Source organism: Protomyctophum parallelum (genome assembly GCF_964188405.1).
Source record: "Protomyctophum parallelum genome assembly, chromosome: 12".
Classification (NCBI taxonomy): Eukaryota; Metazoa; Chordata; class Actinopteri; order Myctophiformes; family Myctophidae; genus Protomyctophum; species Protomyctophum parallelum.
In genome coordinates, this window is record NC_139712.1 from 16,427,396 (window position 1) to 16,442,374 (window position 14,979).

At 44.2% G+C, this 14,979-nt stretch overlaps 1 protein-coding gene across 1 annotated transcript in view; it reads left to right on the forward strand.

The window, feature by feature from the left end:
- The window catches only part of sspo (SCO-spondin), a gene marked incomplete at both ends in the record, with an annotated part of 108,249 nt that overhangs the window by 85,744 nt on the left and 7,526 nt on the right, over window positions 1-14,979 (forward strand). The window contains 4 exons of the mRNA XM_083777654.1: window positions 1,512-1,558; window positions 3,137-3,301; window positions 3,781-4,004; window positions 6,414-6,509. Coding sequence (XP_083633780.1) covers window positions 1,512-1,558; window positions 3,137-3,301; window positions 3,781-4,004; window positions 6,414-6,509 — 532 coding nt within the window. The remainder of the gene's footprint in view (window positions 1-1,511; window positions 1,559-3,136; window positions 3,302-3,780; window positions 4,005-6,413; window positions 6,510-14,979) is intronic.

Here is a 14,979-nt window from a genome sequence, read left to right on the forward strand (position 1 = left end):
TAATTATACCAACAGTCATCATCACACACTATAACGCAAGCTACTGTAGTACAGCCCAGTCATCACTCATCTGTGAGTGTTGCTACCTCTGGAACACGTGGTGATATAATACACTCATTTTCAAGTCTTCATTATATATAATAATTATGGATATTTGCTATAATTGCTCAAATGCATTCGCGGGATCCAAACGTTATTTTTCAGATCCATCTAGTGTAAATGTGTGTTTTTTCGTAAATGAATGCCCTGGCCTACACAACATTGTCGTACTATAGCCTAGAGCTAGAAGTCAACGTTGCATTGTACTCCTTTAGATCTGTTATTTTTGCTATATTTATTTTACTTTTGAAAAGTAATAATTTTGTAATGTACATACAAGGTTTCTACCCGACAGAGACGGTAGCATACTTGTAGAGATGTGTTGTGTGTCTGTTAGTGTGATTGAGCAGTGTGTTGATGTGTAATGGATCGTCTGGCATACAGACGCCCAGACATGCTGTAAGTAATTTCATCTTTCTGAACGAGGATTGTTTTAATGGCCTTATTGACACAGTGATCTCACGTCTTTGACGTCTCAGCCTTGTAATAATAATCATCATAATTGATTGATTAATAATAATTAATGATTAATAATAATCAATCAATCAATCAATGCCTCATAATAATCTGCAGGCTCTCTATCTCTCATTGCTCCGGTTCTCCCTTAGTCTGGGAGTCATCAATTCAATTCAGTCAAGAACACTCATTCACAACCATGTATTGCAACAAATGGAATACAGTTATACATGGCATTGATGGCTCTGCTGTCACCATGTTACGTAAGCTAAGTGGCATGTTAAACTAAATCATGGGATGCTGCTATGCAAACCCCTCCATGGGTGTACAAGAGCAGGCTCAAAGATAAAATATTAAATCAATGGCAATTCAAGAGTCATCAAAAACTTCTAGTTTAACTTCAGAGCCATGATACAACATTGCATTTCAGTTTAACTTTAGAGCCATGCAAGACTCGAAGGTGGAGACTGGGGTGGTGGAGGCTAGCTTTGCCAGCAGCATGCGTATGTTGCAGAAATTGATGGCAGAGACCCAGTGTAGGAGCGAGCCTTAATTGTTGTGGGAATGAGTTGTGATTGGAGGGTAGCAAAGCGTGGCTGACAGCCAATGACAGCTGCGGATTGTTTGGCTCCTGTGTCCTGCACGAACTAAAGCGAATGCGATTTTTCATTATGTTTCACTGGCAGCACAAATACATGAACAATATTGTCAAGGTGTCTAGACAGATCCTCATAGAATAGAAGAATAGATATTCATTATATTCTTTATACGTCTGCTTTTCTCTTTCTGTCTTTTTTTCATTGTAGTTTGAGTCGACAAAATCAACACTAGCTCACAAATCACAGCGTATTATATGGTCAGCGTCACGCAGCCTGCCATAACCGTAACCTGAACTGGAAAACAAAGTACAACATAGTTATTAACCCTTTACTGTATGTGTCCCTCTCTCCCTCCAGTGTCTGCCAGAAGGGAGTGCTGAACTGCACCTCGGACCCCTGTGACGGTGAGTGATGTCCTGTCTAGCTGCTCCCTTCTCCTAAACTATGGGGCGTCTACCTTTCAGCTAAGGGAACAGATAAGGGAGAGGATACAGTCATTACTCTTTTTGGTTGAAAGCTTCTATCTAGAGTCTAGACACTATCAGGCCCTAGATCTGATCTGTGTGTCAATGCATACGGATTGGTAACTGCTTCAATGACAGTTGTCTGCAGTGACTGAGCACCAGTCCCATCAATCACTGCCCGCAATCAGGTCCGTTAAACTGGGAGTCGTATGCGATAAACATACAGTATAGGCAGCAATCAAAGTCCTGATACAGGCAAAAGTCAAAATACTCGTAGGCAGTCAGGACACGAGGAAAACAAGGATGACAAAGGGAAAATACTATACTGGAAAAACTAGGGGATCTAAAATACAAGGCAAACGAGAAGCCAAGAACAAAATAATACTAACAAACTCACAGTGACAATATATACAACGAACCAACAGAGAACTGAAAACACAAGAGCATATAAATAGACAAGGACTAACTGGACACGGCAAATCAACACAGGGATTGGCTGGGAGACTAACGGGATAGAGTGCGAACAGCCCCGCCCCTGCTATTCATTTCAATGGAAGTTGCTCAGTGGCGTTTTGAAGCATCCGGAAGAACGCTCTACTTCTGCATTTGACCAACAGTTGGTGGTCAAATGCAGAGTGCTCAATGTTAAACCCCAGATGCTCGGGGTTTCCTCGTGTTAAATGCAAGGGCCCGTCTGCAGTACCAGCTCTGACCACTACGTCTCACGTCTTCAACGTTGGCCAGCCATTCTGGGGGCTTAGATAACAGTAGGCAAAACAGGAAACACTAGGACATCACTACAAAAATAACAGTATACAACAGAATAACAGTATACAGACAGTAACAGAATACAGACATATACAGTAATGACAAAAACACTCTGAGAAGTCTCTGGTTTGACCCTCGGGTCATTCGGTGTACACGTCGAAGTCTCCCTGAGCAAGACACGTTTGACCCAAACAAAATCTAAGCCATCTGAGCAGCCAACCATCTTCTGGGCGAAGCAGGAAAAGCAATTTGTATGCAAATGTGAATACCTCTGTGATTTATTGTTGTTATGCTGCTCTCTGTCTTTCTTCCTTTCTCTCCTTGTAAAAGTATTCTCTCTGCTTTCTCCGTCGCTCTCAGCCTTTCTCTTTTCCGCATAGTTTAAAAAGAGTGGGTGAAATTTGTATTTGTGTGAGGAGATCAAGGCAAGAAAGCTTGAGCGCTTTTATCACAAAAGGTACACGTAAAGGTTTCAGATAATTTAGAAGCATCTGTTGGGTTTCTCTCTTTCTCTTCTCTTCTCTATCTGATGTACAGGCTGTACAGCCGTACAACCAAAGGGTATCTTTTCCACAAAAATACACACCGTACCTGATATTCTGATATCTCTCTTGGGAGCCTCATATGGTAGTTTCCACCCCTACTGTAGCTCTCTCTCTCCCTCACTCTTCTTTAATAACTCTCCATCTGTCTGAATTCACATCAAATAACAATAACTGAGCATGTTTTGTTTTTCTCTCCCTCTCCCAGTGGCCTGCGAGTGGTCCAACTGGTCCCAGTGGAGCCCGTGTTCGGCGAGCTGCGGCACGGGACAGCGGAGCGCCACGCGAGCCGTCGTCCAGCCCGCCGAATATGGAGGGGCCCCGTGCGAGGGCCCCGACCGCCGCACCGTCACCTGCACGGCTCCCGACTGTGGTGAGTTATGAGAGGAGAGGAAGAACACAGCTCATTATGCTGAGTGTCTAGTCTACTCTACTGTACTGACTGATGTAGTGCTGTTGTAATATGATATGAGAGAGAGAGAGAGAGAGATGGGGTGGGTTCATGAAGGTCTCACGGTACGGTGATGAATAACATCTCATTTTCTCTCCATTTTCCAACCGCACGCCCTTACTCATTTGCTCGCTGTCCCCCCCATCGTCTTCCCTTTATTCATCACACCCTCTCCATTCATCTACCATTCCTCCACAATCTATTTCCACTTCTATCCATTTCCCCCATTCATTATCCATATGTCCCCCCCCCCCCCCCACCTCACCATTCATTATCCATATGTCCCCCCCCACCTCACCCTCCATTCCCACCACCACATCATCCCTTTCTTTCATTCTCCTCCTTCCCTCCTACCCTCTATACTCCTTACCCTAACCCGTTCCTCTCGTCTCCTCCTCAAGGATGTCCCGGAGGAGAGAAATGGAGGAGGAGCGTGCCACAGGAGGTGCACGGCGGCGCGTGCGAGCGGAGCTGCGAGGAGGTGTACGCCGCCTCGCCTCCCGCCAACTGCAGCAGCGACCACGGCGAGCGCTGCGTGTGCGAGGACGGACGTTACAGGAACACGCAGGGCGTGTGCGTGATCCCCGCCCTCTGCCCCTGTCATGACCAGGACACGCTGCGAGAGGTACGCGCTGAGCACGCACAAACACACACACACACACACACACATGCACATGCACTCCAAAAGGGGAAAGTTGGCCGGTTACACTCATTGTGCGTGATCCATTGTGGCGCCTGTGTGCCCCGATGCCATTAGCATGGTGTTTATTGCCCTGCCGCTCACTTCCATTGTGTAGTTATTTACCCATGAAGAGGGCCCTGTTTGAAGATGAGTGACAGGCCCCGCGGGCCACACTACACCACTGTGCGTCCGCAGCCCTCGGACTCATCAATAATGCAGTCTCGGGCTCCATGGAAAGCCAGCGCGCTCCGACTCATAACTCTACTGCGAGCCTGCCTGGAATAATTTATGAGGGGCCGGGGATATTATAGGATTATGAGAATTAATCATATGGGGTGACAAGAGGTCGAGTTCCCCCGGCCCTTCTCTCGTTCCTCTCTCTCTCTCGCTCTCGTTTTACAACGACGTACGTCTCTCTCTCTCTCGTTTTACACGGCGTAGGTTTCACAGCCTGTGGACCGGGGGCCAGGTAGGTTTTAACCCATTCTGACCTGAGATCAGATTCATACGAGGTTTCCGCCGGACACACACTGGTCTGATGAACCCATTCTGACCTGAGATCAGATTCTAAAAATGTCAGTCGTTCTTCGATTTTTCAAAAAATAGCAGACCTACAAGCTCGTATCGCGCCACTCGGTGGCGCGATATGAGCTTGTAGATCTGCTATTTTTCAATAGCTAAAGCATAACATGATGCTGACACCAAAATGGGTGCCCGGTCAGAATGGGTTAAAACCTTTGGACCGGGGGCCAAATACATGCAAAACACAACGATTTAATTGATAATATAACATCAAAACATTGTAACATTGTTATACCAATGAAAAGGAACATAATGTATTCTACGTTAGCTCCATTGATCAAAGCCGCAACATAATCGATTGATTCATTATTAAAATAATCGTGCTCTGAAAATGCACACGGCCAACCCATTAAGTGGTCTGATGGGTGGGCCACAAACGCTTTCCAGACATTCAGGTGAACCCTGTACCGATCCAGGAAAGGTTGAAAACCAGCTGCTGTAGATCTCTCTGCTACTCTCTTGTTTTAAATTCATAGCTGGTCATCCCTGGTCTCTCTTTTTCTCCACCCCAGATGCTTTTGTCAACTTCTCCTCAGCCTGTCTGTCTCCTTGCGTTACTTTGAATCTATTTATCTCTCTCTTTATGCCTCTCTCTTTCTCTCCCTGGTTGTGAAGATTTATCTTGTGTTGCTCAGAAAAGCACTTTGCAGTGCACATCTATATTTCTTGATTCAGGTGCATAGTATAGTGGGACAAATTGATCAAAAGTTCCTGCATACTTGTCTAACTTTCTATGATATATTCATTGCACCATTTCGGTGCAATAAATACACACACACACAGGCTCTCACAGAGAGAGAGAGAGAGAGAGAGAGAGAGAGAGAGAGTAGTAGAAAGTAGCAATACAACAACGTAGTAATACCGGTACTCAGAAATAGCCAAAGTATAAAATAGGGGCAAAGTGGTTAATGTATGTTTTGTAATAATAATCAAAATCTAGTAAGTAAGTGACAACTTTGAAGTTGTCAAATAAATGTAGTAAGTAAAATTACAACACATGGAGATCAGTTAAAATGGGTGCTATGACAATGGGTATTGCATACTACAGAGATCTCCATATACAGTATGGGCACAAAAGGGACACAGACAGATAGTTAAAACGGGTGCTATCACAAGTTGACAACGGGTATTACTAGGTTCTCAAGTTGCATCGTTCTCAAGAAGGCCGGTGGACGCCGGGCATGTACAGGTCTAGTGTCTTTAATATGTCGTCCTATTTCCACCGGGAGTGATATACCGGCCCTTCTATTACTCTCTCCTGCTGAACTGTGCCCTCTGGACCCCAACTGGAGATTTGTTGGCTGGACTAACACCAAATAATTCCATATAGTTTGACCCTGTTCACAAACCAATCACACTCGATCATTACTCTCCCTTTTTCAAGTCAGTGAGTAAATACTGCCAAAGTGCCAAGTGCCCTCAAATGCCCCCCATCAACACACAGACAGTACACGCGGACACACACACACACACACACACACACACACACACACACACGCACACGCACGCACACACTACCTCTATACACACAGATTCTCATGCAATGATGAACAACAGAGTTTGCGAGATACCAACACCTGGGTTGTAACATGAAGGTCAAATAATGTGTGTGTGTGTGTGTGTGTGTGTGTGTGTGTGTGTGTGTGTGTGTGTGTGTGTGTGTGTGTGTGTGTGTGTGTGTGTGTGTGTGTGTGTGTGTGTGTGTGTGTGTGTGTGTGTGTGTGTGTGTGTGTGTGTGTGTGTGTGTGTGTGTGTGTGTCTGTCTGTCAGGCGGGCTCGGAATGGGACGAGGGCTGTCTTTCCTGTCGCTGTGTGAACGGGAGGAAACAGTGTCATTCCAGATGTCCTCCGCTCTCCTGTGATGAGGTGAGACTTCCATGTGCCTCGTTGTTGTGTGTTAGTTTGTTTGCATTTCAGGAGACACTGACTTAAGCGCTATTTCATACTTTGTTGTAGTGTCGCACAAACAAATAGCCAAATAGATGGTTTACAAGCTTAAAGGACAACTTTAGTTTTTTATTAGGTTGTTATTAGAGAAAGTAAAAGAGGAGTGTAAATAATTTTTCATTTGCTGCTTTCTTTCGTTTTAGCTTTTTTGACAGAGGGGTGGGGCGGCATTCGAACATGGTCCGAAAATTGCTAATGTAATGTAAAAGGTGGATAGTGTGGTCCATGAACCGCACTGTACAATGTTGTCTATGACTTCCACCTCGAGTTTTTCAAAACTATATTTTTTACGATACTTTCTTTTCCTCTTTCCATACATACGTCTGCTTGTGTTTTTGCTTGAAGTACAGCCCCATGCATTAATTATTGACCATCAGCTCACCTCAGAAGTGTCCGGTGGCTCACAGTAATCACGTTGACTGAACGTTGTTTCATGCGATAAGTCAATCTCTGTAACGAGCGAGTCTGTACCGCAGCAGGCTGGCTTCCTTCGAGGGCACTGAAGTGGCACTGAAGTGTAAAAAGAGGAGTGGATTTATGAGCAAAGACAATCAGTTTAAATACCTACACTGCTTGCAGTAAAGCACAGTAAGTAGTAACAGTAGCTGTACTCTGGCTCACCGATGACCTTTCAGGATGGCACTTTATTGCAAACGCAATGAGCACTAACTATAGAAGCTGGCCTAAACTGTCTGTCTGTGTGTGTGTGTCACGCTGTAACACCACCGGCCCACCACCAGAGGGCGCAGCTGTATCACACACACACACACACGCCAAAAAAACTTCAAGAAAACTTAACTTAAAAAAAAATCTTAAAAAAAGGAGAACTTAAAAAAACCCTCAAAGTACGTCATTTATTCGAATTGTTATTGCAATTTACGAGCTGCATTCGCTTCCCACGTCTTACTTGTGTTCAATCGATACAATAAAGTTGTAAATGTGTATTTAATTATTTTCTATTTAACCTTTATTTAGACAGGACGTAACCACATTGGGACCTGAGGTCTCAGTCTCAAGATAGCAACAACGATCACACAGTTACAGACAGACAATCGATAAATGGTAATAATGGTGCATTTATATAGCGCCTTTATAGAAAGAGCGTTACAATGTGCATTACATTCACCCAGAGTAGAGGAAATCAAGCAAGGCACCAATATCTGTTCATTGGGAACAGTTAGGGGTTCAGTGTCATCCTCAAGGACACTTCAACACTCACCTAGGCCTTCTGATTCCCAAGTGAACTCCTGAGCCACTACCGCCCAATACAGAGACAAGATGAAAACATATCCTAAAATGAAAGTATAAAGTTCTAGCAAAATTTTAACCTCAAAGTGCAAGTACAATCTGCCCCTTTTGCTTTTGTTTATTAAGTTTAAAATGATCAAAGGGAACCAAGCTGGACAGCAATTCCGTTCCAGCTGTAACGTGTTCCAAGTTGAGGTGGCAGATAAGGAGAAGGCCTTTTTAAAATGTTCTTTGAAGGGACATACATGTACTGTATGTTGCTGGAATGCTCAGTTGACTTTATCTTTTAAGCACTTAGTAGCAGATCTACAATCTCACAATGCGGTATTTTGTGAGCTTGTAGATATGCTATATTCGCTGAATGTTCATCTATTTTTGCAGAATGTTCAGCATTTGCAACATGTCCAATGTTCACCTAATATGACGTGCCCAGAATAGGGATACTGCGTGGTTCTATGTTGTTAAAATAAAGATATCTACTATATAGGGATCTGTATAGATAAGGACATACATACGTAGCTTACAGTTAGTTCATTCAGATACCTGTATACTCGAGCAGCTTCATGTTATGCTCAAGGGCGCATACATATACTCAAGGCGTTAATACACTGCATTGCAATGTGGGTGTATACCAGGGGTCCCCAAACTTTTTCCTGTGAGGGCCACATAACTTTTCCCTTCTCTGATGGGGGCCGGGGTCAGTAACAGAAAAAGTGTGACGATCGCAGGGGTGCCTAAACGTAATTTTTTTTTCTCCAGAAAGCCACACATAACCAAATATGAATAACCAGTGTACATGCAGCACTACAGGGCTGCATAGTGCATGTACTGTACATGCAGCACTACAGGGCTGCATAGTGCTTGTACTGTACATGCAGCACTACAGGGCTGCATAGTGCTTGTACTGTACATGCAGCACTACAGGGCTGCATAGTGCTTGTACTGTACATGCAGCACTACAGGGCTGCATAGTGCTTGTACTGTACATGCAGCACTACAGGGCTGCATAGTGCTTGTACTGTACATGCAGCACTACAGGGCTGCATAGTGCATGTACTGTACATGCAGCACTACAGGGCTGCATAGTGCTTGTACTGTACATGCAGCACTACAGGGCTGCATAGTGCTTGTACTGTACATGCAGCACTACAGGGCTGCATAGTGCTTGTACTGTACATGCAGCACTACAGGGCTGCATAGTGCATGTACTGTACATGCAGCTCTAAAGGGCTGCATAGTGCTTGTACTGTACATGCAGCACTACAGGGCTGCATAGTGCTTGTACTGTACATGCAGCACTACAGGGCTGCATAGTGCTTGTACTGTACATGCAGCACGTACTTTTTCACAGAAAAAAGTCAGGAAATAAACAACACTATTTGTGAAATAAATAATAACCAAATAACCCTCTCTGGGTTCTTCCCAGAAAAAATAAAGTCAGGAAATATATAATAACACTATTTATGTCCATTGAACATTAACTTTATGTTGTGCCGTGCACAATCTTAACAGGTAAAGTTCAGCTTAGTTGTCAGAGCAGAATCTCTTACTTAAATGACTCATATGAGCAGTCTCTCAAAGTTCTTGTGTTCCTTAAAAAAAAATCATTTTGTAGGTTCCAGTAGGCTTGTAGGCACTGCTGTTTGCAGCTCTCTCTCATCAACTTCCCTGTGCTCTCATCCAGTGCTATTGAAACATTTAAAATAAAATCCTATATTTTGGCTATTAAAAAATGTCACAGGTGTTGAGACAACACGGGTAACAAAAGCAACAGAGGAGACCAAGGGACCAAAAATACTACAAAACAAAAGCACAACAGAAAACGTCATGGATCGTAACACTTAAAGATTAATGATGGTGTTTAATTGTGCAAAGCAGGGAGAAATTGTAGCAGAGCCAAACGCCAAGATAAAATATGATGTGCACACTCAATCTATTAGTGAGTTATCTGACTGAACGGTCCAGTCATGCTCTTTTGCAGGCCTGACATGGAACAGTGCAGCAGCACACTGTGCCTCTAACATCTCAATTACTGTGGCCAAAGACAATGTGCTCTTAGGATCACTGAAGAGGCTGTGGGCTGTGTAAGTGAAATCAATAACTGACTGTCCAATCCACCCACAGGACTGCACTGTATTCTCTACCCTAAAGCCACATATATATATCCCCTAAACAAAGAAAATACAGCTATTTCCTGGAGTCATTGTTACGTGTCTGTTATACTTTTAAACAGTGCACATAAAAATATTATTTTATGATCAAATCCTTCTCCTACAATGTCTTGTTGTCTTCTTACTGTCTGAAGAAAACCGACAAAGAGACTGCGACTGCCCCCTCTCTTTAAAAGACGACAGTGTAATTTAGTTGTGTTGAATTGGTGTTGATGATGTCAATTTAATCAATGTATATAATCGTTTCAAAAATGTCCCCCAAATGTAAATAGTGACAATAGCCCATCTACAAGCTCACAACACAATGAAAAAAGTAATCCATAAAAAAAATCAATAATACAATAATCAGTAGTAGTAGCAGCCATATATCTGAGATGACGAGTACATCCTCCAACCAAAACCTGGTCAATGATGCATAATTATGCTTTGTATAACTACTTGTAAAATATAAATACGGTAAATAAGTCATAATAATAATTGAACCAGTACTGCTTAAGACAACAACAACACCATACCTTTTATTGATATACAGGCCTATAGACATATTAGACAGTCCAGTTAGTGTTGAACCACAAGCACCAGTTCAAGTCTTAAACACTTAGTTATATGGATAATTTACCTCAATAAAAGTTTTCAAGCATATTTTCCGACACAAAAAAATGTTATGGTCACACTGTGATGTATAAACTAGCCTTTAGTTTCTGTGCATATTTTCCGCCAGGACTGTAAGTTGGTGCATGGCCTGCATGTATGTCTGCTTGCTTGCGAACCCCACCACTTTGCAGTCTCTGGGAGACAGCTTTGCCCAGGGAGAACTGACAAGTCAGGCCCAGGGAGAACTGACAAGCGCTTTGCCCTCCACTATACGATGGTAATTTAATGCATAGAGTTCCCTCCATGGACAGGTGAGGAATCGATGGCTGACTGTCCTTCACGGTGCACATGCCCACCGTTGTTTAAATTACTGTACAACTCCCTTTAGGGTGTCTCATGGTCTTTTTTGACTAATTAGGCTTTACAGTATGGAGTTAGAACAGTCTCAAAAGGTTCACAGTAAATAACACAGATTTGTAACTCACAAGTTCAGATTTGCAACTCACGTGAGTGAATTTGTGTTTCACATTTGTGTTTTGTATCCACAAGTTCAGATTTGTGTTTTGTATCCGTGTTTCGTATCTGTGTTTCGCATCTGTGTTTTGTATTTGTGTTTTGTATTTGTGTTTTGTATTTGTGTTTTGTATCTGTAATTCGCATCTGTGTTTTGTATCTGTGTTTCGCATCTGTGTTTTGTATTTGCGTTTTGTATCTGTAATTTGCATCTGTGTTTTGTATCCGTGTTTCGCATCTGTGTTTTAAACACAAATAAAAAACACAGATGTGAAACACGGATACAAAACACAGATGCAGATTACAGATACAAAACACAAATACAAAACACAAATACAAAACACAGATACAAAACACAGATGCGAAACACGGATACAAAACACAAATCTGAACTTGTGGATACAAAACACAAATGTGAACCTGTGAGTTCACTCACGTGAGTTGCAAATCTGAACTTGTGAGTTACAAATCTGTGAGACTTTTGAGACTGTTTTTGAGACTCTTCTGACGTTGGGCGTTAACGAACGTCATCATTGGCTGAGGGAATCTGTCAATCATTCTGATTGACAGATTCCTCTGCCAATCAGATCGGTCCGCCTTCAGCCAATCCTATGGCTCCTTACATTGTAAGGGGGGGGGGGGGGGCTCCTTTTGCAAGACCCCCCAGTAACTCTGTCATTTCTCAACCGTTTTGGACGGGGGTGGGCTCGTTGGAATCATGTCGACCCCCTGGGGGTGTCTTTGGGGGTCTCAAAGATCGGGGACCCCCAGGGACCCCCTGGGACCCCCCGGGACCCCCAAATGGTAACTGTCATTTCTCAACCGTTTTGAACATGGGTGGGCTCATTTGAATTGTGTCGCCCCCCCTGGGGGCGTCTTTGGGGGTCTCAAGGTTCGGGACCCCCAGGGACCCCCCGGGACCCCCAAATGGTAACTGTCATTTCTCAACCGTTTTGAACGGGGGTGGGCTCATTTGAATTGTGTCGCCCCCCTGGGGGCATCTTTGGGGGTCTCAAGGTTCGGGACCCCCAGGGACCCCCCGGGACCCCCAAATGGTAACTGTCATTTCTCAACCGTTTTGAACGGGGGTGGGCTCATTTGAATTGTGTCGCCCCCCTGGGGGCGTCTTTGGGAGTCTCAAGGTTCGGGGACCCCCAGGGACCCCCCGGGACCCTCAAATGGTAACTGTCATTTCTCAACCGTTTTGGACGGGGATGGGCTCATTAGAATCGTGTCGCCCCCCTGGGGGCGTCTTTGGGGGTCTCAAGGTTTGGGGACCCCCAAATGGTAACTCTGTCATTTCTCCACCGTTTTGGACGGGGGTGGGCTCGTTGGAATCATGTCGACCCCCTGGGGGTGTCTTTGAGGGTCTCAAAGTTCGGGGACCCCCACATGGTAACTCTTGACATTTTCATGATAGATCTTTATTGATGGGAGGGAGACAGAGAGAACCATTTATATTGATCTGCATATTCTTCTTACTATAGCTCTCTCTCTCTCACACACACTTTTCAGATATCACTTGATATGGACATTTAACCAAGCTATTTCCCTCTGACAAGGCTCGCCGTTACCCGACAAAACTGTGCAATTACTCAATTACTGTGCAATAAACACTCAAGCCACAACGAAAATTTATTTTGTTGCTTTTATATAAAAATAGAAATAAACACATACACTAATGTAAACTGTGGTTACAATAAACTAGACCAGTCCGTACGATGTGTGAGCTAACTAGCATGGTTCGGTTGTTAGCATTCCTCATTGAAGCATGCAGTAGTGCAAAGCAGGTACATTTTACTGTAAACACAAAAATAGACGAAACACACCATTAACAGCAGATATACCAGCCACAAAAGTCTCTGTGCATTTGCACACTTCTTTTTCAAGTCATGATTGATTGATTGGTTTATTAAGTTTGCAGAATTACAGTACATTTCAAGTACAACTCTAACAAAACGGTAGAGAAATGACAGAGTTACCATTTGGGGGTCCCTGGGGGTCCCTGAACCTTGAGACCCCCAAAGACGCCCCCAGGGGGGCGACAGGATTCAAATGAGCCCACCCCCGTCCAAAACGGTTGAGAAATGACAGTTACCATTTGGGGGTCCCTGGGGGTCCCCGAACCTTGAGACCCCCAAAGACGCCCCCAGGGGGGCGACACAATTCAAATGAGCCCACCCCCGTTCAAAACGGTTGAGAAATGACAGTTACCATTTGGGGGTCCCGGGGGGTCCCGAACCTTGAGACCCCCAAAGACGCCCCCAGGGGGGCGACACGATTCAAATGAGCCCACCCCCGTCCAAAACGGTAGAGAAATGACAGAGTTACCATTTGGGGGTCCCTGGGGGTCCCTGAACCTTGAGACCCCCAAAGACGCCCCCAGGGGGGCGACACGATTCAAATGAGCCCACCCCCATCCAAAACCGTTGAGAAATGACAGTTACCATTTGGGGGTCCCGGGGGTCCCTGGGGGTCCCCGAACCTTGAGACCCCCAAAGACGCCCCCAGGGGGGCAACATGATTCTAATGAGCCCATCCCCGTCCAAAATGGTTGAGAAATGACAGTTACCATTTGAGGGTCCCGGGGGGTCCCTGGGGGTCCCCGAACCTTGAGACCCCCAAAGACGCCCCCAGGGGGCCGACACAATTCAAATGAGCCCACCCCCGTTCAAAACGGTTGAGAAATGACAGTTACCATTTGGGGGTCCCGGGGGGTCCCAGGGGGTCCCTGGGGGTCCCCGATCTTTGAGACCCCCAAAGACACCCCCAGGGGGTCGACATGATTCCAACGAGCCCACCCCCGTCCAAAACGGTTGAGAAATGACAGAGTTACTGGGGGGTCTTGCAAAAGGAGCCCCCCCCCCCCCCCCCCCCTTACAATGTAAGGAGCCATAGGATTGGCTGAAGGCGGACCGATCTGATTGGCAGAGGAATCTGTCAATCAGAATGATTGACAGATTCCCTCAGCCAATGATGACGTTCGTTAACGCCCAACGTCAGAAGAGTCTCAAAAACAGTCTCAAAAGTCTCACAGATTTGTAACTCACAAGTTCAGATTTGCAACTCACGTGAGTGAACTCACAGGTTCACATTTGTGTTTTGTATCCACAAGTTCAGATTTGTGTTTTGTATCCGTGTTTCGCATCTGTGTTTTGTATTTGTGTTTTGTATTTGTGTTTTGTATCTGTAATCTGCATCTGTGTTTTGTATCCGTGTTTCAGATCTGTGTTTTTTATTTGTGTTTAAAACACAGATGCGAAACACGGATACAAAACACAGATGCAAATTACAGATACAAAACGCAAATACAAAACACAGATGCGAAACACAGATACAAAACACAGATGCGAATTACAGATACAAAACACAAATACAAAACACAAATACAAAACACAAATACAAAACACAGATGCGAAACACAGATACGAAACACGGATACAAAACACAAATCTGAACTTGTGGATACAAAACACAAATGTGAAACACAAATTCACTCACGTGAGTTGCAAATCTGAACTTGTGAGTTACAAATCTGTGTTATTTACTGTGAACCTTTTGAGACTGTTCTAACTCCATATTACAGTCAGTCATGGAGAACAGGGTACATGTGCTGTACATAAATATTTTGCTCTGACATGACATGCAGTGTCACCCAACGAAGCGGGTGTAGTCGTGTACAGTACATGAGTCATAGACCTATTAATATTGATATGGATTATTAAAGACTAATATCAACACATCAATACATCTTTATTATGTTCACTTGTGACCCTGTAAATTGCAGAGCTCATTTAATCAGATGTTGACGTCGTAAACATTTATATTCCATATCAGTATTAATAGGTCAGTATTTATGTACA